The 24131-nt window shown below is 40.0% G+C and overlaps 1 protein-coding gene across 10 annotated transcripts in view; it reads left to right on the forward strand.

The window, feature by feature from the left end:
- Window positions 1–24131, forward strand: part of PTPRT (protein tyrosine phosphatase receptor type T) — a 452370-nt gene that overhangs the window by 376844 nt on the left and 51395 nt on the right. For 5 of the 10 annotated variants that reach the window (XM_054081441.1, XM_054081448.1, XM_054081450.1 and 2 more), the window contains 4 exons: window positions 4865–5000; window positions 11108–11137; window positions 19097–19144; window positions 21373–21521. In XM_054081441.1, coding sequence (XP_053937416.1) covers window positions 4865–5000; window positions 11108–11137; window positions 19097–19144; window positions 21373–21521 — 363 coding nt within the window. The remainder of the gene's footprint in view (window positions 1–4864; window positions 5001–11107; window positions 11138–19096; window positions 19145–21372; window positions 21522–24131) is intronic. The other 5 variants (XM_054081444.1, XM_054081449.1, XM_054081451.1 and 2 more) reach the window with 3 other exon arrangements.

Here is a 24131-nt window from a genome sequence, read left to right on the forward strand (position 1 = left end):
TTTTGTCCCTCTTATTTACACTTGTGCTGACCTTTTCTTGCCTCTGCATATTTGACCCAACTGTCCTTAAAGCCATTTGGGTTGCTTTCTCTTCTCCTCCAGTTATGGTGCTGGACGCTTCTCTCTCCTATGCAATGATGTGGCTACTGGTGGTTGTGGTACCACTTCCATCGCCAGATTTTATTATTTTTGCCTTGCCAGTTTGAAATCTCACAAAATACCCTTCTTTTCCTCCTGCCTATGGCTCTTTAGAATTCTTTTTCCTGTCAGTTACATTTTTGAAATGCAATATTGTAATTGCTGTTTAAATAAAGAACATTTCAAATTATATTTTGTGAAATAGGCTTTGTTGAAGAAACTCATATTATTTGTCCTACTTAGCTATATGCACTCAATAATCATTCTTTCCTGGATGCTCTTCAGTGTGTCACCTCCTCAAAGAAGGTCACTTTATATCTGGTAGCTTATTGTTTTCAAATAACATATCTGTGCATAAATAGCCGGGTGAAAGATTGCCACGTTATCTTTCACTTAGCTGCTGTTGTTGTTTCTCCCTCTGTCCCACCCCATCCCTCCTGTCCCCATCTGTGAAAGGTTGCGTGGTCTGATGAAATTGCCACGGGGTGTCAGTTCAGAAACGTCAGTCACAGCTCTGCTGTTGGATGCCTGTGATGCCAAAGGCGTATCCTTAATCTTTCCAGATCTGTAAAGTAAATAACATTATTACTTTGCATAAACATTGAGAGGATTTGAAATACATAGGAACATCTCTCTGGAAGTGTATAGTGCTACGTATGGATGCTTGCTGCTAAGTGGATGATTTTTTTACTTTCTTGGCCTTTTGAGAAGGTTTTCTTTAGTTATGACTGGCAAAAACTTAAGTTTAAGGCTGTTGAAATCACTTGCATACCATTTCTCAGCTTATAGTACCTAATCATAGAATAGTTTGAGTTGGAAGAGACCTTAAAGATCATCCAGTTCCAATCCCCCTGCCATTGGCACAGACACCTCCCACTGGATCCGGTTGCTCCAAGCCCCATCCAACCTGGCCTGGAACACCTCCAGGGATGGGGCAGCCACAACCTCTCTGGGCAACCTATGCCAGGGCCTCACCACTCTCATGGTGAAGAAAATCTTCCTAGTGTCTAGTCTAAATCTGCCCCTCTTTAGTTTATACCTGTAAACATGTTATCGCTTATTTGTGGACAGAAACACTTTCAACTAAAGAAATCTTTAGAATATTTAAATCTAGAATACAAATCACAGCCCTCTACACTAAAATTAATCTTTAATTTCAAAATTCTTGCCCTGAAGTTATGAACCACTGCAGAGCTGTAGCTGTAATCATGATCTGAAGCAAGGAGGATTCAAAGGTTGAAGGCTGCAAGGAGCTGGCACAATATGCAATCATGCTTCCAGCAATTGGACCTTACTGATCTAGTCGAGATATCTATAAATCTACAGCAGTAGAACCAGATTAGAACTTGAGTGCCTATGACTGTGCTGCTAGAAAAAAAAATCAGTGTTTGATGAACTGTAAATTTGACTTCTCGTAGGCTGATGAGGCAGGTGACTCTTGCAAAAAAACCCTTTGCCCCTCTGTCTTTGCATCTTCGCAGCATCTCCAGAACAGCATCTCCCATGAATGTGCTCCATGTAGTGTGTTGTGCCTAACTGCAAAGTGCTGGATCTCTGGGGAACGTGAAAGGGGTTGAAAAAGCAAAGTCAATTACATTGATAAGGAAGGCCTAAAATCTTAGAAGAGTTATGAATGTGAAATGGAGTGCTGCGTGAATGCTGGTCCTGTGAAAAATTCAAGCCACTGGTCAAGCTTCTGGGAAAACATTTTGTACAGTATATGAATGTATATTTCTGAAAGCAGTACCGTAGTTTAGTCGATAATGCAGAGATGGGGAGTCAAGGAACCAACAATCCTCACTTCTCTGGCACTGTCTTCTATCAATTGCCTTCCTTATTAAGAAAGTAAACTTAGGGCAGAAAATTGTCCTACTTCGTGTTGGTACGGAGTAATGGGGTCCTGGCCTTAGCGGAGGCTCTGGCTGCCGCAGAAATACACACAGTAATAACAGTGGTGACCTGTTCTTTATCCTATTATTCCAGTATCCAGCTTCGGTTATGAGGAACAATTTATTCCAGGAAGTGTGGTGGAAGTTACCAGTAGAAAATATGGTTATAGTTTATTTTCTTTCCCTTTTAACGTCAGCAGTATATAAACATTGTTTTTCAGAAGGAAAAGGGTGGCCCCTCAAGTACAGTAGTGCAGAGCTCTCCAAGTGTGTTTGAAGACATTTGTATGAAATGGCCATCTGAGCAGTTTTTATGGGCCTCTGTGTGCAGAGGGTTTCAGATTTGCCTGCATGCTGGTACAGGAGAGAAACACGACTGAATTTGAGAACAATATTACTCTCAGGAGCAGCAGGAGTAATCTCTGCAAGCACAGTAACAGCTCACAAACCTCCTTCAACCAGTACAGAGACATTCTCCTTCTCTACAGCTGGTGGTGGTGCAGGTGGGAGTATCACCAACCGTAGCAGATTCAGGCATCTACAAGGAAAATACAACAGAAAGGCAGAAAAACAAAGGACTTTTGCAGTAATGTTTCACTGCAAAGCTTTAAAAATCCAAGACCCAAGAATTTATCGACACTGTCATATTATCAATTCTTAAGGGCTATTAGCTGAGACAACTTACAAATGGTTGGACTAGTAGCCTAAAGGAATTGTTGGCCTTTGCCAAGTTAGATAGAAAAGTTACATAGAAGATTCAAGTGAATCAGTCACCACAGTGTGTAGGTGTCAGGATGGATAATAAACCTTTATTCTCTTTCCAGAACTCTAGTAATCTGCAATGGAATGAGAAATATCAAATAAAAATACACTGACCACACATTGCCTGTAGGAACAAGCAACAGCCTGGCAAAATCAAAACGATCTAGTGGATTAGAGGATGGAGTTGACAGCACATTCTTAATTCTTTTTAACGTGGCTCGAAATCCGTGAGGGTATTCAGATGGTACAAAATTGGAGGGTGTCTGACTGTGCTGTTTGTGGTAGGTGTTGGAGAATGGTTTTTTATTATTTAGAGTCTTAGGAGTAACTGCAAATGAAGGGAAGGATAATTTGGAGTACTTTTGAGTACTTCAACTTCAAACAAATAGAGTTTTAGCTATTTTCAGGCAAAAATTATACCTATATCATTTACTTTGTTGTGTAACAGTGTTGAGATTGCTCGTATGACAGCACATAGCTCACCTCTTGGGCAGATTTGATCCAACATTGCGAGACGTTGTCATGTAAAGATGAAAATATGCAACCAATACATTATTTTCACTCTCAAGAGTTCCATTAATGTATTTCAGACATGTATACACAGAAGTTACCAGTGAGCTCTTAGCTGAATGTGGAAATCTGTGGATGCAGCAGAGCAATAGAGTTGTCAGTGACAAAAAGCTGAAAATTCCATGTGTTTCAAGCAGCCAGCATTTTTGCTTGGTAAATATTGTGTTTTGCTGTGGTAAACTAGATTAACAGCTTAGCTGTAGGAAAACCGAAATCATACTTTTATCACGGCATGTGGTGAGTTTTGTTGTTTTGCATTCCTTGTGTTATTGTTCTATATGTTGTGCTCAGGGTACAATGAGAGGAGAACATAGCGCTTTAGTCAAGATCAGATCCTCATCCCTGGGAGCCCATCAGCTATTATTCAGAACATATCAAGAAGCCTTATATTCAGTTCTATGATTAGGTCGTGGGAAACGTTGGGACTCATCCTTGTGGACAGGGATCTTTTAAAGCATATGCAGTTTAACATGTGGGAAATGGGGAAAAGAATAACCCAGTGACGCTTTCTACTGTCTCACTAACGTGTGGCCTCCATTGAATATTATCTCCCCAAGCAAGTGACTTCACGAAGAGAAGTGATTCAGCTTTTTCTGAAGGTCAGCAACACAGAGTAGTTTAAAAGAGCAAAACATGACGGTCTTCTGATGACAGCACTCTGCTTTCACCTTTGATTCCCTTTTCTTACCTTGTTTAAGCTGTAGAGGAAGACTTGACTGACTCCAACAACAAAGATGAAGTCCAAGAAGTGATTGTGATCTTATGCAACATGAATTCATTTGACTTCATCAAATGCAATTCCGTTAGTTTTAGGAGTAGTTAAGTATATCAGGGAAATAGTAAAGTTAGGCTTATTTAGTAAGCCTATTTGAATCATGGCAACTCCAAAGACTAAATAAGAAGAAATCATGTTGTTTTACCTGACCTGGAGAACTTGTCACGCATGGAATATATTAGGTGATGTGTTGGTTGCTCTGTGCGCTGGATTAATGCTTATTACGTGTGTAATTGTAACTATATGTTTACAAAACCGAGGACTGCAGTGTAGTGAGAAATACAAATGTGTACTGATTTTTGAAGAAAAAAATGTTTCTGTGAGTAGTATTATGGGATCTGTTATTGCAAACTTTTATATTTGTTATCTTGATGAGTAAGGGTTGCACCTCCACTTAAGCTGCTGGAAAAGAGAATTATAACTGCTATTAATTCTCCTCCTTCTGGGTGCATGCTGAGTGCTTCAGAAGAGTAAATTCCCTATTACAGTATAATGTGGTGAAATATAGAGTCAGTTGCGTTACAGTGGGATTTTACACCCTATTACTGCTCTGAATTGTCTGCCATTAGCCCTTATTAAAGGCAGATTTTGCTAGATGGACAATCGTCTATTGCAATTTGATAGCAAATAAGTTGTTAGGCTTTCGAATGAATATTTAAAGTGGATCATTGCATGATTTTTCTGCAAATCATCTTTTTATCTCCTCCTTCCTCCCTCTCCGTCTTTTAAGGAGCTTCCACCCAGAATTCCAATGCAGTGGAACCAGAAAAACAAGTTGACAGCACGGTGAAAATGGCTGGAGTTATAGCTGGTCTTCTGATGTTTGTTATTATTCTCTTGGGAGCAATGCTTACCATCAAGAGAAGGTAAGGTTCTGCTTTGCTTTCATCTTGGACCTTCTACCTAGAGCATTGCTACTTCAAAAAGAATAAATTTGGTAGAGATAAAATGTTCTATTATATTACAGAAGGAGCAGTTAATACTTATTTATGTAATGCTGCTACTAAGAAGTTGTAGTCCTAGAGACGATACCTGTTCTGGCAGATGTTATAATACATGAGCAACAAAAGAATGGTTGTTACTGCAATAAGTTAATGATAACTAATTGATAATTAATGAGAATGAATAGTGCATGAAAATGCATGGAGAAGCACAAGGCAATAATGAGGCAATGTAAATGAGCGTGGGAGTCCGTGCACATAGTACAACAGAGTTCTCATAGAAGACAAGAGTTCTTCCTTAACAGTCAAGAAAAGCAGCATCTTAAATTAATGTGGTCAAAGGTCTTATTCCCAAGTGAGACTTGATGAAAAATGTTTTCATGCAGCGATTTCTTTGCAACCAATGTTTAGCTGGAATATTACAGCTTGCTGAGAGTTAGAATCTTCCAGAGAGAGTTAGCTTTAGTTTGCAGGGGAATGAAATTAGGGAGAAACATATATGGTAATGAAATTTGTTCAAACAGTTCATTTTGTGTGATATTCTTTAGACCATTTGCAGTTTGAAGTGGACTGCTGTTGTTGCTACTATTCGAAGCCCCACATCTATCAATTTAGAAAACTACTAAGCAAGAGGTTTACTTGAGAAAAGGATGCATTTTGTGTATATATATGTACACTTATATATAATATATATTTGTATGTAGGTATTATATTTTTACCAGTCACATTTCTGAAGTGAGCCCTACTCTTCAACAGTAATTTGATTCTAAATGAAACAGGACCTAGGTAGCGTGGCAAGCCCCAGTCTAGGGTGTAGCCAGCATTACATATGCAAACCAATCACTTATGCACTGACTACTGCGAGTTCCTATTGCACTAACTGAAGGTCTCATCAGTCTAGACATCTAATCCAACTTTCATTGTGTGCAAAAATTCCAGATTTTATAGACAAATGTGTGTTTTATAGTCACACCTACGGTGCTTTCGTTCAATGTTAAACCCACACAGTGCAGATGTCACTGATTCCAGTCTCCTGGAAGCTTTTCCGTTCATAAGAAGAAGAAAAACCTTGATGCCTCCAACAAAAAAACAGAAAAAGAGCTTCAGAAGGATTGAGCTGGGTTTCTGGTTTATTTCACGCTCAGTATTCATCCACTTCCTAAATGTTCCTTAAAAAATTTTATTTTCAACTATTTTCAGCAGGTAAAACTTGTAAGGAAAGCTGTCCGAGTGATGCCACACCTGAGCATCCTGGTGTATTTCATAAGCTATTAGAAGCTGATAGCATTTCTGTCCCAGAATGTATTATTGTTATAAGTCATGTATATCACTGGACTGAAAACAAACAATGTTTTTCATGATAACAGGGAAATTCCTACTTGAGGACAGTTTTTCAGTGGTGTAGCCTGCCAAGGATTAAGTCAGAGAGGCAAGGATGCTCTCATGAGGAATTATACTTTATATACTAAAGAGGAGGTGATACTCTTAATCTCTCTGTATTTTCTCAAATTTCAGACATCAAACTCATATTCCCAAACATTCCACCATATCTTTCAAAATGTAAATGGGGGACTTCGGCTGTTAAACACTGTGATTGCTGCCAATATGGTTTTTTGTATAAATTTGAAAATGATTCGGATATTTCTCAGGTTTTGAATCATGGGCAAGTGATTTTTTTTTTTCTCCAAACCCTGCAGAAGAAATCATCATTCTCATTCTGATGAATGCATTGATGTCGAGATGTCTGGATACGTATCAGTGATTTAACATCTTTGCTTAATCTTCTGTCTTCCAGTGAAAACTGCAAAACTGGCAGAAGGCCGGGTTATCAATATGTAGGAATCCTTCAAAGGTTTTTATTTTTAAAAGGACTTTACACGTTTCATGCATAATATAACAAACTTTTATTAGATGTCAGGAGGAAACATGGAGACTATCATATAATTTAATTAGCATGTGTAGAAAATTATTGAATTCTAGCTTTATTTTTGTGATACATGCTTAACTCAGTTAAGTAAATGATGGAGAATTCTATCAAGATCCAACTTTTTAACATTTGATTCTCAGGATGTTTTGACTTTCTTGAGTGCTGCACTTTAAGCTTATGTGTCACAGATAGAGAAACATAGACAAATAAAGGACCAAAAATACTCATAAGGCAAAGCAGGTTCTAGGGGCTGGAGTCTGAGGACCCATTTGCTGGATACAGAAATTCCCAAGCCAGTGTAGATGCTCTGTTTCCCACCCCCCTCCAAGTGCACGCAGGCAAAATCACTGCAGTCAGTATCTCTCTCTGCCTGTTTACTGTCATCTGCAAGATTACCCACTGGAATACTCGTTATTGTAAGATGTAAACTGGCTCATCGACTTTAAAATCTTCTCCCCTTTGGAAACTGTAAGAGTGCAGAGCGTTTTTGGAGGGTTGCCTTCTCTAGATCTGCGTAGCACACCTCCAGCATCACTGAGAAACCTGCTGATGGCATTGGTTCTGGGTCTCCCTTGAATGGGCATCACCAGTCATGTCCAATTGAGGCTTGGAGCTCCATATGGATAAGTGTTCCCTGAAGATGAACTTAAGCCTACCAGGCTCATTTCATTTGTAAACTAAAGCGGACTGGGACCAGCTTTTATAGAAGGAAAGACCGCTTTGGACCACAGATTGATCTGAACTTCTGGAGGAACACAGCTGAAAATTCACACTTGTCTGAGAGAACAGTTTAACAACAAAGTTCTCTTTCTATTTTACAAACAGAAATGTTACGCGCTTAACCTCCTGCATTCGAATTTTGCATTAACCTTACTTTAAAAGGAATTCTCCTTTTCAGTTTGATAAGCCTAACGCCTCGCTGTACAGACTACTGTATTCCTGACAGTGCTGAAAAATAATTTAATTAGAAAAACTCGAGGCTTTTTCTTCAAATGGAGCTGGAAAATATCACAGTGACATTTGTTCATGGTCCAGGACATGATAGTTCATTGGTAATAGGCACAATAGTGGATTTCCTGAATGAAGCATTTTGTTGATCAGTGCAAAGAGCAAAGGAAGAAGAGAGATTAGAAGAGATCTAAACACTAAGAGAATGCAGGCTTCAGTTTGAGGTTAGGATTATATGGATCATCAATCAGCATACTTTTTTGAACCATATATGTATAAGGCCTGAGCAAGTGTTGCCCTGTTGCTTGTAGTTTCCATACACCATACTACAAAAACTCTAATGATTGGCAAATTTTGAAGGGGCTGCCAATGTTTTGTAGGTTTTAGTTACATATGTGAAGAGAAATTAAGCCAGCCAGAATGGTTTTGCAATGGAAATTTTGGATTTGACTTTACATTTGTTATCTAAACGTTTTCATTGAACTCTAGAGGTGCTTAAAGTCTCTGTATTTATATATCTATGTAAAAGTTGTGTGTGTGTATATAAATTTCCAGTTTAAACATGAATGTCTTACAGTATCTAATATCAAAACCAGTGATAAATTTGTTTTCTTGCTTTTGGGAACCCAGTAGCTTACATGAGTTATATGTTTGCAGCTCTAATATCATCATATGTACATGGATGTACAAATTGCTGCAACATAATTTAGCCTGGTGATTTACAGATGGTGATTAATGTCTACATGAGCACATTTGCCCACTTAAGGCAGTTGCACTTTCTTTCATTAACAGATGCGCGAGTTGAAATGCCTCATTTTTATTGTATCAAAACATTGCTAATTCTCTAATGAACTTAGTTTGTTTATACTTAATATTAGTTAAATATTGTACTGTAATAAATAATACAGGACTGATTAGTAACAACATGCTGAAATGAGGAAAAAAAAAAAGACATTTGTAAACTTCTTTTCTGGAGCAAATACCCTTTGGCTTTGCCCCCCCCCAAGAGGATTGGATTTTGGTCAGTTCTGATTTTTGTCTGGACAGTTTTAACCCTGGTGTAATTCTGACTTGCATTTCCCTGGAGTGAAGAATGTGACACTTTTCAGGCTTGTGCAGTTGAGCATACAAAGCCTCCACTGACCCCTTTAAGTATAAGACTGAATAAATAGGATCAGACAGCCTGTCATGGGTGCACTGTAAATAAGTTCTTTAAAGTGCTGTTGGTTGCAAAAAAGGAGATTTGAGGCTATGTAGGGTCTGGGATTAGTTCCTTCTATGAAAATTCAGCTCCTTATTCTGGCTTAGGATTTAGGTTGTTACCTTAAACTAATTAAATAAAACCCAAATGCCTCTTGAGCAGAACATGCCCAGGCTGTTGGATAGAATCACTATAGGGATATTTGCACATTCAGTGACCCAAGTCCCTTCTGTGTCCCTTTTTTAGGTGGATGTCAGGCAGGGCTTTCAGGTTGTGTGATACATTGTAGGATCAGGTCATGTTTTTAGCAATCTGTAACTCTGACCAATTTTAACAGTTAGTTTTGAAATATTCCTTAGGAAATCCTTATTTTAGCTTGCATATTCTGGGAGAATTTGAGCTGAAATGACCTGTCCAATTCCAAAACAGAATCCTTCTATTGTTTGTCTCCCTTTATTTCCTGTTGTTACAGAAGAAATCTTTCTGAGCTTTTTTTCTGTAGCCTTGAGGGACATGCAGCTTTTTAATGAGAACTCTAAGAGTCTTGTGTGATCACATATATCCCCCGGCTGAGACATGAGAAAAGCAGAAAGCACAGCAGTAACTTTCAACAGAACAATTGCAGTTGATAGCGTTGTGTGAAACCTCGCACTGGTGTATCGGGGTGGCGTTTAATGAAGGGAATAATAATTTTGGAGTGTTCTGCTGTGTAGGCTCTTGTTTTTCACATCCCTTGCATAGAAGTTCAGAGAAGCTCAGAAATTCACAGTTAAGCTCAGTGGCGATCACTATACCTTAAGTGGTGTTATGGCACGTAGAATACAGGTGTACCTTGGAATCGGTATAATTCCAATAACTTGGCATGTATCAGGAATCTGGACAGAATTTCAGGTTTATAGCAAAGGCAACCACCAAGCAAGACAGATCATTTCAGGGTAATCCACTTGACCATCTATAAATCAGTGTTCCCTTCCCAGAGAGTGCACAGCAAAGAACATGATTGTGGACAGAGGGTAACTGCGCTGAGTCCTGTTTCCATGTGTACTTGTGAAAGTGCTGTTCAGAGCAAACATCGCAGTGAGCACTTGGACCCTGCATTTATACTTCCTGGTGTTAATAGTGTATCTGAGGATGAAATTTTAAAGCTGTGCAGTAGGTTGAAGTTTGTGTTTATATTTTCATCCTTCTCTTGACCACGGCTGCTGTTGTGCCTCACTGTTAATCTGTAACAACGTGCTAGATGTGTTGTGAAACAGCCCTTTCAGAGCAGCTCTTTTCCAGTTATAAAAGTGAAGACATCGCCTCTTAAGGTATAACTGATTGCCAAGGCTCGTTCTGTGACACTGCTCAAAAAATACATGAAAATGTTCTGAATTGTATTGTTGAAAAACTGTAATAAAAGATGCTTAATCACAGTGACGCAGGAAGCTAATGCATACCCCAATGATCATCTAAAAATATGCAGTGATGCTTGAGTTGTTAATGAAGTATTTGCATTTTAAAGTTTGATGAAGCTTGATTTGTCATTACACAATTTTCTCATTGTCTAAATATTCCAATATTGTGGTGTTCTTACATTGTCACTTTCCTATTTATTGTTATTTGCATCAATAGCTCTTGCATATTTCTTTGCATTCAAAAAAAAAACCCTCAAAGAATTTTACAGGCAAAGGTAAGTCTCATCATCCGTGTCATTGACATGACAAAGTTAAGGAAGAAAGATGTGAGGGGATTTATTCATGGCTACACAAGCCAGTAGCAGATCTGGAAACACAACCTGTGTTTCTTGTCTCCAGCTCCTGAAAAAGGTGTAGGAAAAAAAGTGACTCAATTCAAGAGGCAATAAGATACTTTGTATGCTGAAAGAAATACTAGAGTTGGTGTAAATCTAATTGTGTTTTGCTTTGTTTTTCTCTTTTGGATATTTTGTCCACCTAACTGGCTGTCGATATTTAGAAGAAATGCATATTCCTACTCCTATTACTTGTAAGTACTTGACTGGGGATGATGTTTCTTGAGTGTGCTCACCCTGTGGTAATGTTGTGCTTTGTTGTATTATTTTCCTTTAGCACTTCTTTTTTACCATTCCATTTATCCTCCCAGCAGCTCGTGTTTTATTTTCTCACTTTCACACTGTGATGTTTTCCCTGTTTCACCACTGCACCTACAACTGTACCTGCAAACTCCTATCTGTTAGTTAGTGTTTAGAGTTCTTCAAGTCTTAATGGACAAACATAGAGTGCCCCAACTGCACCTTTTTTAATTGTCCATTGTATTTACTACAGGGAAATTCACATCTGAAAGTTATTGTTGGGAATTTCTCAGCCATGGATATAAGCTTTTTAAAAACGGAAGGTTTCTGACAACTAGGACTTGACATTATCTCAGGAAACATCCCTGTTCCTGGAGCTGCCAGGTTCTGAGTGTCAGATTAGACCACTGAATGATGAAGCAGTTCAGATACTCAGATCTAAATCATCTGTCCAGTCCTAATGGCAGTGTTGCATAATTAAGGCAGTTGTTAAGGTGCATGAAAACACTTCACACATCAATACTTCCAGAGCCATCTGTTGCCTAAAGATTGAGGGGCTGGAAAGTAACTAGGACCGAGCTGTTTCTGCCATGATAATAGTTGTCTGAGGATCAGGAGGAGGAGAAGACTGGTCACTGATCTGAGAAAGGAGTCCTGGAGAACTGAGTTGGATGCCTTTGCTGCCACCAGAGAACTGGGAGGGATGGAGAAGGCACTGTTACTGCTGAGAGAAACATGTCTTTCCTCTCCATCTCTCAGAAGCAGCAGCCGCGTCACTGACCTAAACCTTTCCTCCAAAAGCAGCAACCTGCCGGAGTTTCCAGGGCTCTGACATGGACACAGTAGTTGAAAGGGCAGTGTCTGTTCTATCAGCCCCTCTTAATCTGCCAACCGTAGAGAACCTCCTCCTTTGCTTATTCAGTTCACTTTTGTCTTAATCTTGTGACTTGGTCCTGTGGACACATTGGGAAGCCGCTCAGCAGGTCAGTGAAATGAATGCCTTTATATTCTGCCCTTTTAGTGAAAGTTGATCTCTTTCCTGTGTGAGTTGATTTATATCCAGAGGAGTTAAATAAGAGGGTACCTATGTATCACCTCTTGGAGTGATTTTGCTTCTCAATGACTTATCAGAAAATAATTGAAAGAGAAGCTTTCCTCACCTGCCAAGTGTGTGAGGAGACGAAATACACCATAATGAGCCTTGACTTTGCCGTGTTACATAATTGTAAATGCAGAGTAACTCCATTTCTTCTAGATTTCACACTGGTTCACCAAGAATGGGTAGTCAGGTTTCAGGAGAGGTTTAACTAAGTGCTAAAGCAGGGGATGGTTTTAACATGTAGGTGGTACTATCTAGTTGCATTCCTTGCTACAACCTTTCCTCTTCTTCACATTTCTCATGAACTTCAGAAAAATGCCTTCTGCCCTCTTCTACTGTTTTGGTTTCCTTACAACCAGTCACCACTATTGCCTGAACGATCCAGTCCCCAGTTTTCCATTATAATTTTATCTTGTTCCAATAGGCAGTATGTGGTCAGAATGTTCCCTGCTTTATTTTATTTTGAAATTTGTGTATTTAAGAACATGAATCAATTTCTATGTGACCTCTTTTTACACCAGCACAACAACTTTGCTCTAAGGAGTCAGCTGAGGATTACTCTGCTACAGAGAAAGTAAGGGTGTCATTAAGTGGTCTCCTTGGTGTCTTGTAATGGCTTCTGTGGATCAATACGCTGGAGCTTTTTTCTCAGGGAACAGGAGAATGACTCAGGAAAAGTGAAGAGACAGACCTCTGGAGGTCACCCAAGCCTGAGGTTACAATGAGCTTGGGGACCAGCAGAAGCAAGTGTTTTAATAAGGTTTAATAAAGTAGATGAACACCACACAGCATGTCATGGTAGAGAAAAAAAGAGATGTATCATTAGGCAAGGGTCTGTCTTCATAGCACCCTGCTGAAGCACTCAATGGAGATTTCAGCTCATGATGCAGAAATCTCATATCTCCATAGTACTGCACCCAAGATATTTTACAGAGAGCTTGTTCTTAGCTCTGTGCTTATGGGTCTCAGGTGTCTCGTCAAGCATGAGCCCTGCTAGCTTGAGCATCACTATGGTAAAGGTAGCACATAAATAATTATCTTGCAATGAATCCTTCAGTCATGAGGCTGTGAGTGTCAACGTTTGGTTTCTGATTGAATTTTGGGCTGTTTCCTGACTTGGCAAAACTAAGCTCTGTTTATTTTTTTCCCAGAACAGTAGGGTATGAAAGGTGTTCCGGTAGTGAGAGAAGAAAGCAGGAGAATCCTTCAAGGATTATATGACAAAATTTTATTGAGTTTCATGTTTCAAATTTCACATGAAGTAGGATGTTTTATTATAATTCCAAATGAAAATCTTAGATTGCGAAGGACTGTAGTTCCCAGCCAAAGTTGATAGAAATTGCTGCAGCCTCTTATAAGCAGAGAGGTTTGATCTAAGTTTATTTGAAATGTTGCAAAAATAAGAGCAGCGATATGTGTATATATATAGATTTTTTAAAATAGAATTGCTTTCCTTGCTAGGATCTCGTATGGATGTTTAAGTCCTGAAGCAAAATTCAGCTGAATGAGTTACCAGTATTGAAAAGCAGGTTTTCAAATAAATCTGCTGGCAGACCTTTAAATATAGCCATATGGACTACATTGCTTTAGTTTTAGTTTCAGTTTCTGGACTTCAAAGTTATGCTTCTTAGAGTTATTCTTGTCTGCTATCACATAATTCCTCGCAAGGCTTTGTCATTTGTTATGCTGACATTTCTTCTTGCTAGGGACCAAAATCTCCAATCCTGATGCTTCTAAACAGTTCCGAATGAGAAGTCTCATAAATTCACAGAGACTTATATCATTGAGTCATTGATGTTTGCAGAGGTGGCCCATAAGCGCTGTGGTAGTCTCTAGACTGGAGTTCTGCCTTCAGCCTCTCTTGTATTCTGTTCCCCAGGACCATAAAATCTGATTCTGTAAGATGGTCCTGGTAGTCGCAGCTTTGGTGAGACCCATCAAAAAAATTCATTTATAAGAGCAATCTTTTTAGCTATTTTGTTGTGCATACCAGGGAAATAGAAATGGCATTTTTGTGTAGCAGCACTTCATTAAAAATTTCCTACAGCTTCTAGGAAGGGATATTATTGTGGCTGAAGGAGAAGGCTATGAAGATCTAACACACTTTGAAAATGCAAACCTAGGAGGCCTCAACTCCTGACTTGCTAAGTCATTGTGCAGGATTGACATCGTCTTGTGTACTTCAGTTTATCCACCATTAAAAGTTAGTTGCTTACAGTTAGAGATCATAGAATCATAGAATAGTTTGCGTTGGAAAGGACCTTAAAGATCATCCAGTTCCAACCCCCTTGCCATGGGCAGGGACACCTCCCACTGGCTCAGGCTGCCCAAAGCCCATCCAACCTGGCCTGGAACACCTCCAGGGATGGGGCAGCCACAAGTGAAGAAATTCCTCCTTATGTCTGGTCTAAATCTGCCTTGGACTGAACTTGGTTTTGTGATGGGAAGGGAAGGATGCAGAATTGGGAGTTCCTGTCCTGGTGCACTCATTGCATCCCTGTCACCAAGCTGATGCGTGAACCTTTTCAGAGGAGTTACTCTGTATTTACACCAATACAAACGTCGTCTAAGGTTTTGTACAGAACTGTTGCGCTGCCTCATTGCACTCAAGTTTAATGCATTGTAAGATACAATGTGCAATGTAAGATAGCGAGCCATCTGCGTCGAAAAGGTTTTGTTTCTTTTCCTACCTGAAGCTGTAAAAGGCAGACAGCAGTTCAGATGGTTTAAAGGAGGTTTTGTATTTAATGACAGACACCTCTTTTGCAACAGTATTTTCAGCTGCAGCAGCTCATACCAAGGCTTTATTATTTCCTTACCAGGAAAAGGAGTGGAAATATTTTCTGTGTGGAGGTTGAGGTGTTTTGGTTTGATTTGCTTCTTTCTCCTGCTACGTAATGGTTATAGAATGAAATTTAACCAAGACTGATATCAAACCAGAGGAGTATTTCTGGAAATACAGATTCATGTATGTGTTACAAGCATTCAGTTTAGCATTATTTATCATAAAAGGACACTCGATGGCCAATATGTTGTTTTCCTTTTTCGCTGAACTAGCTAGAGTACTGAGAAAACAATTTCAGCATAGTAAGCCCCTTTGATTCTTATCTTAATTTCAGAGCAGTTTTAATTGTTGTGGTGGTTTCAGCCAGGAGTTTCTCTTCATGGGAGAGATTTTGGCAAAAGTATTAAGCTAAATTTATTCTTGCACTTTCTGAGATAACAGAGTTTGTGCTGAATTTATTTCCACCATCTGTGGGGCATTTGAAAAGAAGTAAATAATTATTTTATTTATAGGCGTACCTCTGTATAAGCACATGCAAACATAATATCTCCATATATTTCCATGGATGGTGGGATCTGCCTGCACAGGTCAGCTTGCTAAACCAGAATTTTAAGAAGAAAAAAAAAAATAAAACCCAAAAAAGCCCCAACAACCCCCCAAAACCCCAAAGTCCCCCAAACCCAAAGCGACAAAACCATGAATCAGTGGTTACGCCAGTCTAGTGAAAGCAAATTAAAAAAAAAAAAAAGGCCGGAACGTAAGTGAAATTTTATTTAGAACATGTCTGTGTGGTGATTTCAAGCTTAAACTTTGCAGAGGGCAGTGTTTGCTGGCTGTGTCAGCGTGTACTTACACTGTATGGCTCTTACGTGCACTCATCTTGTCTAAAGTTTATGTGTTTATAAGTAAATGTCCTCAACAAATAGTGATTAATTTGATCAAGTGAAGCTTAGAGAGCACAGCCTTACATTTTTCAAGACCTGGTGTTTGTATACACGCAGTACAAAATATTCAGAGCCTCTTTTGACTTCTATCTATGGTGCATCGCTTTCTCGTGTCAAGTAATCTTTGCTTTGTGAGTACAAGTGGTGCAGCTGGTCCTCGCTCTTCACTTAGCCTTTACTCTTGGAAATTCCCCCTGCTCCTGCAATAACCCACGCTGAGTTTGGCTTCCCCGTGGCAGGTGCTAAAAAGTGCAAGTGGAGCTGTCTTTGCGCTTGCCTGTAAGTGGAGGATTTGCCCTTCGAGCAGCTGGAAGAAGCAGTAAGCTGCCTGTGTGCTTAGGCTGGAGAATATTTCCCAGCTCTGTTGAGGTTACAGACTGCGCAAAGGCGGTACGTGGTGACCTGCAGTTCTGAGCAGGACCATCGGAGCCCAGGGAGGAGATTCCCCACCAGAAGGCTGTACTGCCTTTAACTCGCATTCCTCTTGCTCTCGGTTTAAAGGTTTCACAGGCAACCTGCCTAGTCGCCTTGAGAGATGAGCACCTTTACTGCCTTTACAGGTTTCCCAAGGTCTAAAATGACCTGCCCTTCCCATCGCTTAGCCCCATTACTATTTCCCCAGTTCCCTTAGACAGGAAGAACCACTTCTCTGTGATGTCTTTTCATATGTTTGAAGACATATCAAGCTTTTTTGATTTTCTCTTCTCTAGATTAAAGCTCCGTATTTCCTTTGGCCTTTGCTTGTAGGTCCTGTTTTCTAGATTTACCTGTTGTATTCTACCTTTGTATGTGTCCCTTTGGCCCACGTTCTATTTGAAGTGCAGTAGCGTAGCAGGGGCCTTACCGATCCTCCGTTAGAGGAAGAGATTGCCTGTGGTTTGGCAACCACAGTGCCATGTCTAAACCTTCCTTTATTTCATACAACCATGGAATTGTTAATCTTAGACTTCTTTTGCAACGTTAACAAGTCCAATCATCAGCACAACACCAAACCATGTCCTGAAGCACCACATCTACAGGTTTTGAAGACCTCCAAGGATGGAGACTCCACCACTGCCCTGGGCAGCCAGTTCCAGGGCTTCATCATTCTGTCAGTTAAAAAATTTTTTCTCAATATCCAGTCTAAACCTCCCCTGGCACAACTTAAGGCAATGTTTTTAAACCAGCACGAAACTCTTCTTTCGCATTGAGTTTGTGATCTACTACAGATCTAGGGAACAGTAATCCTTATCTACAGAACTCCTATTTAACCAGTGCTCCCTGATGAGTATTTGCATAGCTGATCACTGCCTGCTTTAACTTTGTGCAGGTTTTGTTATAAATAATATGTGTACTCCTAGCACTAATACTCCAGGTATCTAAAAGGAATTGTATTTAGTAGCTTTCTTAAATTGCTTATTGAAAATGAAAGCAATACGCAATTCTTGTCTGTAGGAGGAAATTTCATGTTTAACTTAGGTGATCTATACCTAATGTCTAAATTACCTGTGCATGCAAATCTGCATTAGAGTGCATATAATCCATCCTTGTGAAACATCTAAAATTAAATCTGTCAGTGTACATGTACGAAAGCTCTTTAGGAGTAGCAGTTATAGATTTAACATTCGTGCATGTAAAATTGATGTAAAAAGTTAGAGAAGAATTTGCAAGACAGTTTTAAAAAGTAATCCCTGAAGTTCATCCAAACCTCTGCAGAGCAGGAACCACATCCTGCAGATACCCGGCACGGAAAACACTGCTTGAGTTTTCTGATTAATGCCCATGGCAGTAAATGTATTATACTTGATACTAAGTTTGCATTCTTTGATTGTGAAAATATTATTTTAATGTAGTGCTCCAATATTTTACATCTATTCTCTGATAGGAGTAGAAGTTTCAAAAACAGATGAATCAAATCTACATTTAGTTATTTATTTTTTTCAAAATTTGCACTTAGTCTGGGTTCGCTGCCAATGGTTTTTAGCCTTGCTTCAGCTGGGTTAGCTTCAACTGCCTGATTATACAGCTGGTTTCATTTCTCATTCTGCTTTCAGCGTCTTTCTGTCTCATCCCTCCTGTGTTTGTATATTGTTTGTAAACATCACCTCTTCATTGACAAACCCTCTTGAACTGAATAGAGCAACCCAGTAACCCGCATCCCTGGTCTCCTGTTTTCTTCCTGGCGCTTTTTCCCTTACGCTTAAACTTAAACTAGTTATTAATATCCTTTTATTCACATTTTGATATTTCTGCTTTTTCACCCTGTGTTGCTCGTATCAGATTCTTCTTGCAAACGTCTGCCCGGACTTTTATTTGCTTCCCTTTCCAACTGCATAATGCATGAGGTGGCGAGTGTCTTCTCCGTGCCTGGTGTCAGGCTGTGCTGGGCACATGCTGGCGGCAGCCTGCACCCGGCCCCTGATTGACACTAATGCACTGAGAGCAGATCCATCAGGGTGTTGCACTTGTTGTCTTTAGGGTAGGCTGGTCAGTAAGGAGAGCAGGAACCGTGTCACTCATGCAGCTTGTCAGCAAGTCACCGAGATCTCTTGAAGTTGGCTATTTTTGGAAATAGCATTTCCAGATAAATGCTTTTCCAATTCCAAAGGCATTTTGACGTGCTGGGAAATAAAAGTCTACCTAGCTGTGGGTTTAAGTCACATCCCTAACGTTCTAGAAAGTGCTAGTCATTTGATTTTGTAATCCTTCCTATGAATTATAATGATGGCAAGGACCAAATAGGCTTAGTCCTGTGCTGCCACTCTATCCAGACACATAACGGCGGCAGAAAAGGCACATTTAGAAAGCGAGAGCCCCTTGATGTGTCTGGCAAGCTTAGCTCTGAAATCCTCAAAAGAGATCAGTCTTCCTTTTCCCTCTAAATTTAGATGAAGAATTTTTACATTCTTGGAATAAAGAGAGAGAAAGGTGGAAACTGATAACATGCTGTTGAAAGAAAATGGTAGCGTTTTCAGATGCAGAACAATTTTCCTTGTGGCTTCTCTCTGAACTTGCGTAAGCGTTAGCTGGTCCACCCGCGAGCAGCCTGGTTTGTGCGTGCGAGTTAGATTGAGAACTTTAAACTCATGTCACCTTTTCTTTTTAGGCATTCAAGCCAGTGTTTTAGGGGCCTCTCTGTCTTCTACAGGACCAGGTAGAACTGCTTTGCATAGGGCTTTTGTAAGCAGGCCTTTGGGGAATAATGGGCTTGGGTTTGGGGTTATTTTTTTTTCCTGCCTAGCATATGCAGAAATGTTATTGCTCATTCACTGAAAGAGAAAATGAGTTTGCCAGTTCCGGCTCTTTGTAGCTTGTTGGCATCTCTGAAAAAGATACCAGGCAATGGGACTTACAGATAATTATTGCCATAAATAATTTAATCTGGATCTAATAAGGAAGTCACCCTTTCTGACTCACCACTTTTAAACAGCAGTAGTAGTTGTCTGTAATGGCTCACCCCAGCAGTCCAGAGTGCTTCTTATTAAGGACTTTGGCATTTTGGATTAGTGTTTCCCACTGAGAAATTTTAAATTCTGTTGCCAAAGAATTCACATAGCCATGTATGATTAGCAAATCTAAAGGATTAAAATAAGCACCTAGCAGGGCTAATACACTTCAAGACTATTGTTGCTACCTCAGGTACCACAGCACAAAAAAAGGGGGCTCCCATGGCTGCAGCTCATAGTTAATAAATCTGACTGTGCTAACGTTGCTGAACGCTGGAAGCAAAGCTTCTAACATCATTAAATGCCAGCTTTTTGCTTCATCGCTCAAGGACGGTTCCTCTGTTTGCATCTTCATCTGCAGAAGTGGATACACCATGGAAATTTTGTGAGATCTAAATATGCACTCTGTAATTATGTACCCAATTTGAATAGCTACGGCTTTGAACTGAAGGCACTAACCGTAAAAGCCTGAACCTCCGCTGGCTGAGCAGATGAAACACATGTATTTGTTCAAAAGTTTGCATCAAACATTGGACGATTCTCCATAAACCTGTGCTCTCCTGGTCTGGATTATCAGGTTGCCTTAAAATAGTCATTTCCCACAAACACAGGCAAAGGGTTTCGTTTTCTCTGACCCTTCTTTGCAAATGAGTGAAGCTGGCCTAGCTACCCATCCTGTGAAGGGCTGGGGCTCAGCTTTGTGTTGAACTTGCTTGTAAATGCCACTCTCACATGCTGTGAATAAATAAAGCCTGTTGGAATAAGTTGCAAGGAATATCCTTTTAAGAATCTAATGACGCTTTAAAGATAGGTAGTACTTACCATAAGCATGTCATTTTAGTGAAGAAAAACCTCTTTGCAAAATGATTTAGCTGTTAGGATTTTTTTTATCCTTTGAATTGGAGGAAAAAAAAAAGAAAACCAAAGCTCCTTCTTAGAGTAATCTGTTTTCCTCTCTTTTATTTTGTTTTATTTTCTTATCTACAGAAGTCGTGTAACCAAAGTTCTTTGCTGGTGCTGGGGATTTGTGTGATATTTTTTCAAGGTGTGGGTTGTAGAATGTCATACATTCATTTTTAAACAGTTTTGTGCTCTGATATGAATGAAGCACAGGGCAGTCAAATGTCAATGGAAGCTTAGCAGCTCACTTTTCCTGCTTCTCTCCATTTTCTTTTTATTAGGTGTGTTTGCAAAAGAGGAGCCTCTAATATTCTTGGCTTTGCTAGTATTTTCAGAGCAGGCAGTGTTTCTGCTTTTGCCAATGTTTTTGAAGTCTCCTCAAAACAAGAAAACACCCATTTTCCCAGAATGGAGGCATATTTCGACATTTCTAAGAAAACTTCAACCTTTAATTTGCCCACCCTTCACTGACTGTTGATCGTCAGAGTAGTTCGGATGTGTGTCAGACTTCAGTAGAGGCTGCTGTCCTCGTTGCTCTGCTTGGGAACAGGGCAAAACTCCTGCTCCAGCTCTCAAGTTGCACAAAGTTGCTCCACCAGAGCACCCAAAGAAAATCACGAGTGCAGGTGCCCCCATGGAATAGATGTTATTCACCTGCTAGTTGAGCGGTTCTGGTCGTTGCCCTCTTCCCATGCCCTCTGTTCTTCCTGGAGCGGCTGACATCTGCTCCAGGGGCTTTACCTCTTCCAGGATGACGTAGCACTCCTACTGCTGGGGTGATGCAGGTTTGTGCAAGATAAGTTACTGGGAGGGACAGCTAAGCTCAAAGACTGGTATCACTATATTTATTGTGCTCCACGACAGTTATATTAAAAAGTTGTTTTAAAAATGAGAGTTTCCTCTCATGCGGCTTGCCACGTGCCCTGCATGTCTGACCAAGTGGGATAACTGTGGTTTTCAAAATATTTTAACATTGTTTTGTTTTTAACAAGGGAAAACTGACCTTGATTTCTCCCCTCTTCAAAATGCCCTAAAGGAAGCTAGCCAAGAAGCAGAAGGAGACTCAGACCAGCACGCAGAGGGAGATGGGTCCTGTGGCTACTTCTGACAAGACCTCTACCAAACTCAGTGCTGTTCACAAAGAAGAAGCTTTTTCTTCCAGCTGCCAAGATGTTAATGGATTCAGTAAGTTTAACTTGCTTGCCATGGATATGTCCCCCTTGGAGAGCTCTAGGTTCTTAAAAGGACCTATTCCTGTGGGCACAATATTGAGGAGCTAGGAATGACAGTGACAGAGATCATCGTTAAAGCTCAATAGAAATTAGTTGTCTGAAATATCTCTGACACTGCCCCTATTTTAGCTGTCAGATAGGTGTATAGCATTCTTTCCGACTCTAACTCTACTGAGAACAAATATAAAGTCTGTTCTGATAACTACATCAGACAGTCAAAAAGGCACGTGTTTATTTGTACTTCGTATTTTTTCCTTTGTGAGTAGAAGAGTTGAATTAAATCACTTAGCTGACTTATAGGATGAAATAATATTTTCTGTAAGAAATTGTTGTGAAAGAAAGCATGGTCTCATAGCCAGAGAACTGGAATGGAAAGATGGTATTTCTTCTTTGTCTGTGTCTTTGGTTTATTCTTCATAAGGGTTCAGTAAAACTAATCTTAGTTAAAACTTATAAACCACTGAGACCTCTGTAGCTGAAAGAGTTTTCTGGGTAAAGCAGCACGAACTCATACTTTAGCCTCACTTGATCAAGATTGAATGCACGGTGGATTTGTAAACTCTTTCGTATTAAATAAATTTTCACTTAGACACTATGGGAATGTCACTCCTTCTTTTGACACTTAGCCGGTTAGGCTGAACAGGGAGCAGCTCTGAAGCACAAGTATATACCTAAACTCTTTTGTCCTTTGTAAACATCTCTAGTGAAGTGTTTTTTCCCCTAATCACTAACGTGGGAGAGCTTATGGTAGAAAATGTGTTTTATCATTGAAACCTTTCTTTGCAATCTCAGATGAAGTGGGACAGGCTGAGTGAATTCTTCTTTTCCCTCTATCTGTAGGTCATGTCAAATTCCATCTGCATGTGTTGCTACTGCCACTCTGTAACGTACCTGTGAGATGGATAAATAGGTGTTTGGGACTGTCAAGGCTAGCAGTGAATGCTTGTCTCTGATATTAAATTGACTTGAGTCAAGATCTAATTTTCTGAGGTGCCAAGTAGCTATATCTCCTAAAGAGACAGCAAGAGTTGTCAGTGGTTCATATCTTTGAAAGACAGGATAGCAGAGGACAGCATTTTAACAGACATCCCAGGAACAGCAAAGGTAGCTTGCTAAAAATGTATGGGGAAATGAAGTTTTCAACACTTTCTTCAAAATCTGGATTTTGAAACATTTGGGGTATTTTTTCCAACCAGAAAATAAGAGAAGAGACAGACTTGAAATGTGACCTCATTTCCCGCCCCTCCCACCCCCGTGGTATTTTCAGTGACTAATTAAAACAGCTGAATCATTTTCTTGAAATGGCAACTATAGAAAACATGTTGGATCTAATTCTGTAAAAAAACATCCCTCCAAATTTGGTTTGTTTTTTTTTATTCAGTTAGTCTTTCGCTTGTCTGGCATCGCTGTAGATTTTATGACCAGCTCCCTCTACTCTCTCTATAACACGGCCTGGGCCGAGTCATGGGAAAATTCTTTTTTGGTTTTCCTCTTTATGAACATGAGAAAAAAAATACCAGTAAGCCTTCGTGATTTCTCCAAAATTTTTACTGTCAAATCAAGGATGCTGAGGTGTTTTGAGGTCAGTTCTCTTCTGTGCAGTAGTGTGCACACGATGATACAGGTATTTTATGGGTGAAAGACTTTCTTTTAGAAAAAAAAGGCATTAATGTCATTTGATTCTTGAAGGGTTCTAAAGAGTCCTATTCTAACTTGTGAATAAAGTAATAGGATTACTTCTTAACCTTCCTGCTAACTAATAAGAGTTTTGCAGGGAGTTATCCAGCCTCACTTTTGAAACCAGTTGTTTATCCTAAGCAGCAGCAAAATTCCTTCTTAAGTTGTCCTTTTGACTCCCAACAGTCATACCATTTGCAGATATCTCATGATAGATAGTCATCCTCTCCATCTTGACCCTTGGTTATGGACGTTGAGCCATCTGTAGCAGTGACATGGAAATACCCCTCTCCTTTTGGAAGGAAATCCACCAAGAGAAGCCAAGTGTTTTCGATCCCCAGGTCACCTTGCTAGCTTACAAAAGCAATAAAATAGAACAAGACAACTTGTTAAGTAGGATGCCTCACAATTATTGGATGACTTGCAAACAAGTTTAACTTCAGATGACAGTGTCCTTGCAGGGCATGTGTCCTTCCATCTACTTTTTCCTTCCTGCCCCAGTAATGTTAATGACTTTTCAGACAGAACAAATTCCATGAGTCCCTGTAGAAACTTTTCTTTCCATAGTCTGTCCGGCTTGGCCACTGATCTGCTCTTGCTGCAGGAGAACTTTGGCACTCCTTGGGTGATCCCTGTGTGCCCTCCTGCTGTAGCCACCCTGTTTGTTGCTGATCTTGCTGCTGCCTATGGCACAGTCACCCCGCAGGGAGTTCCAACTGACGGGTCCAGCCACTATAAAGGAAGGAGCAATGCTCCCCTCATCACAGCAGGTGCTACCTGGTGCTCTGCATCAGGAAAAACACCAAAAGTGAGCAACTGCCCATGGCGGGGAGGTTGGAACTAGACTGAGGTCCCTTCCAACCCAAACTATTCTATGATTCTATGG

This window comes from Cuculus canorus, chromosome 16, assembly GCF_017976375.1.
Source record: "Cuculus canorus isolate bCucCan1 chromosome 16, bCucCan1.pri, whole genome shotgun sequence".
Lineage (NCBI taxonomy): Eukaryota > Metazoa > Chordata > Aves > Cuculiformes > Cuculidae > Cuculus > Cuculus canorus.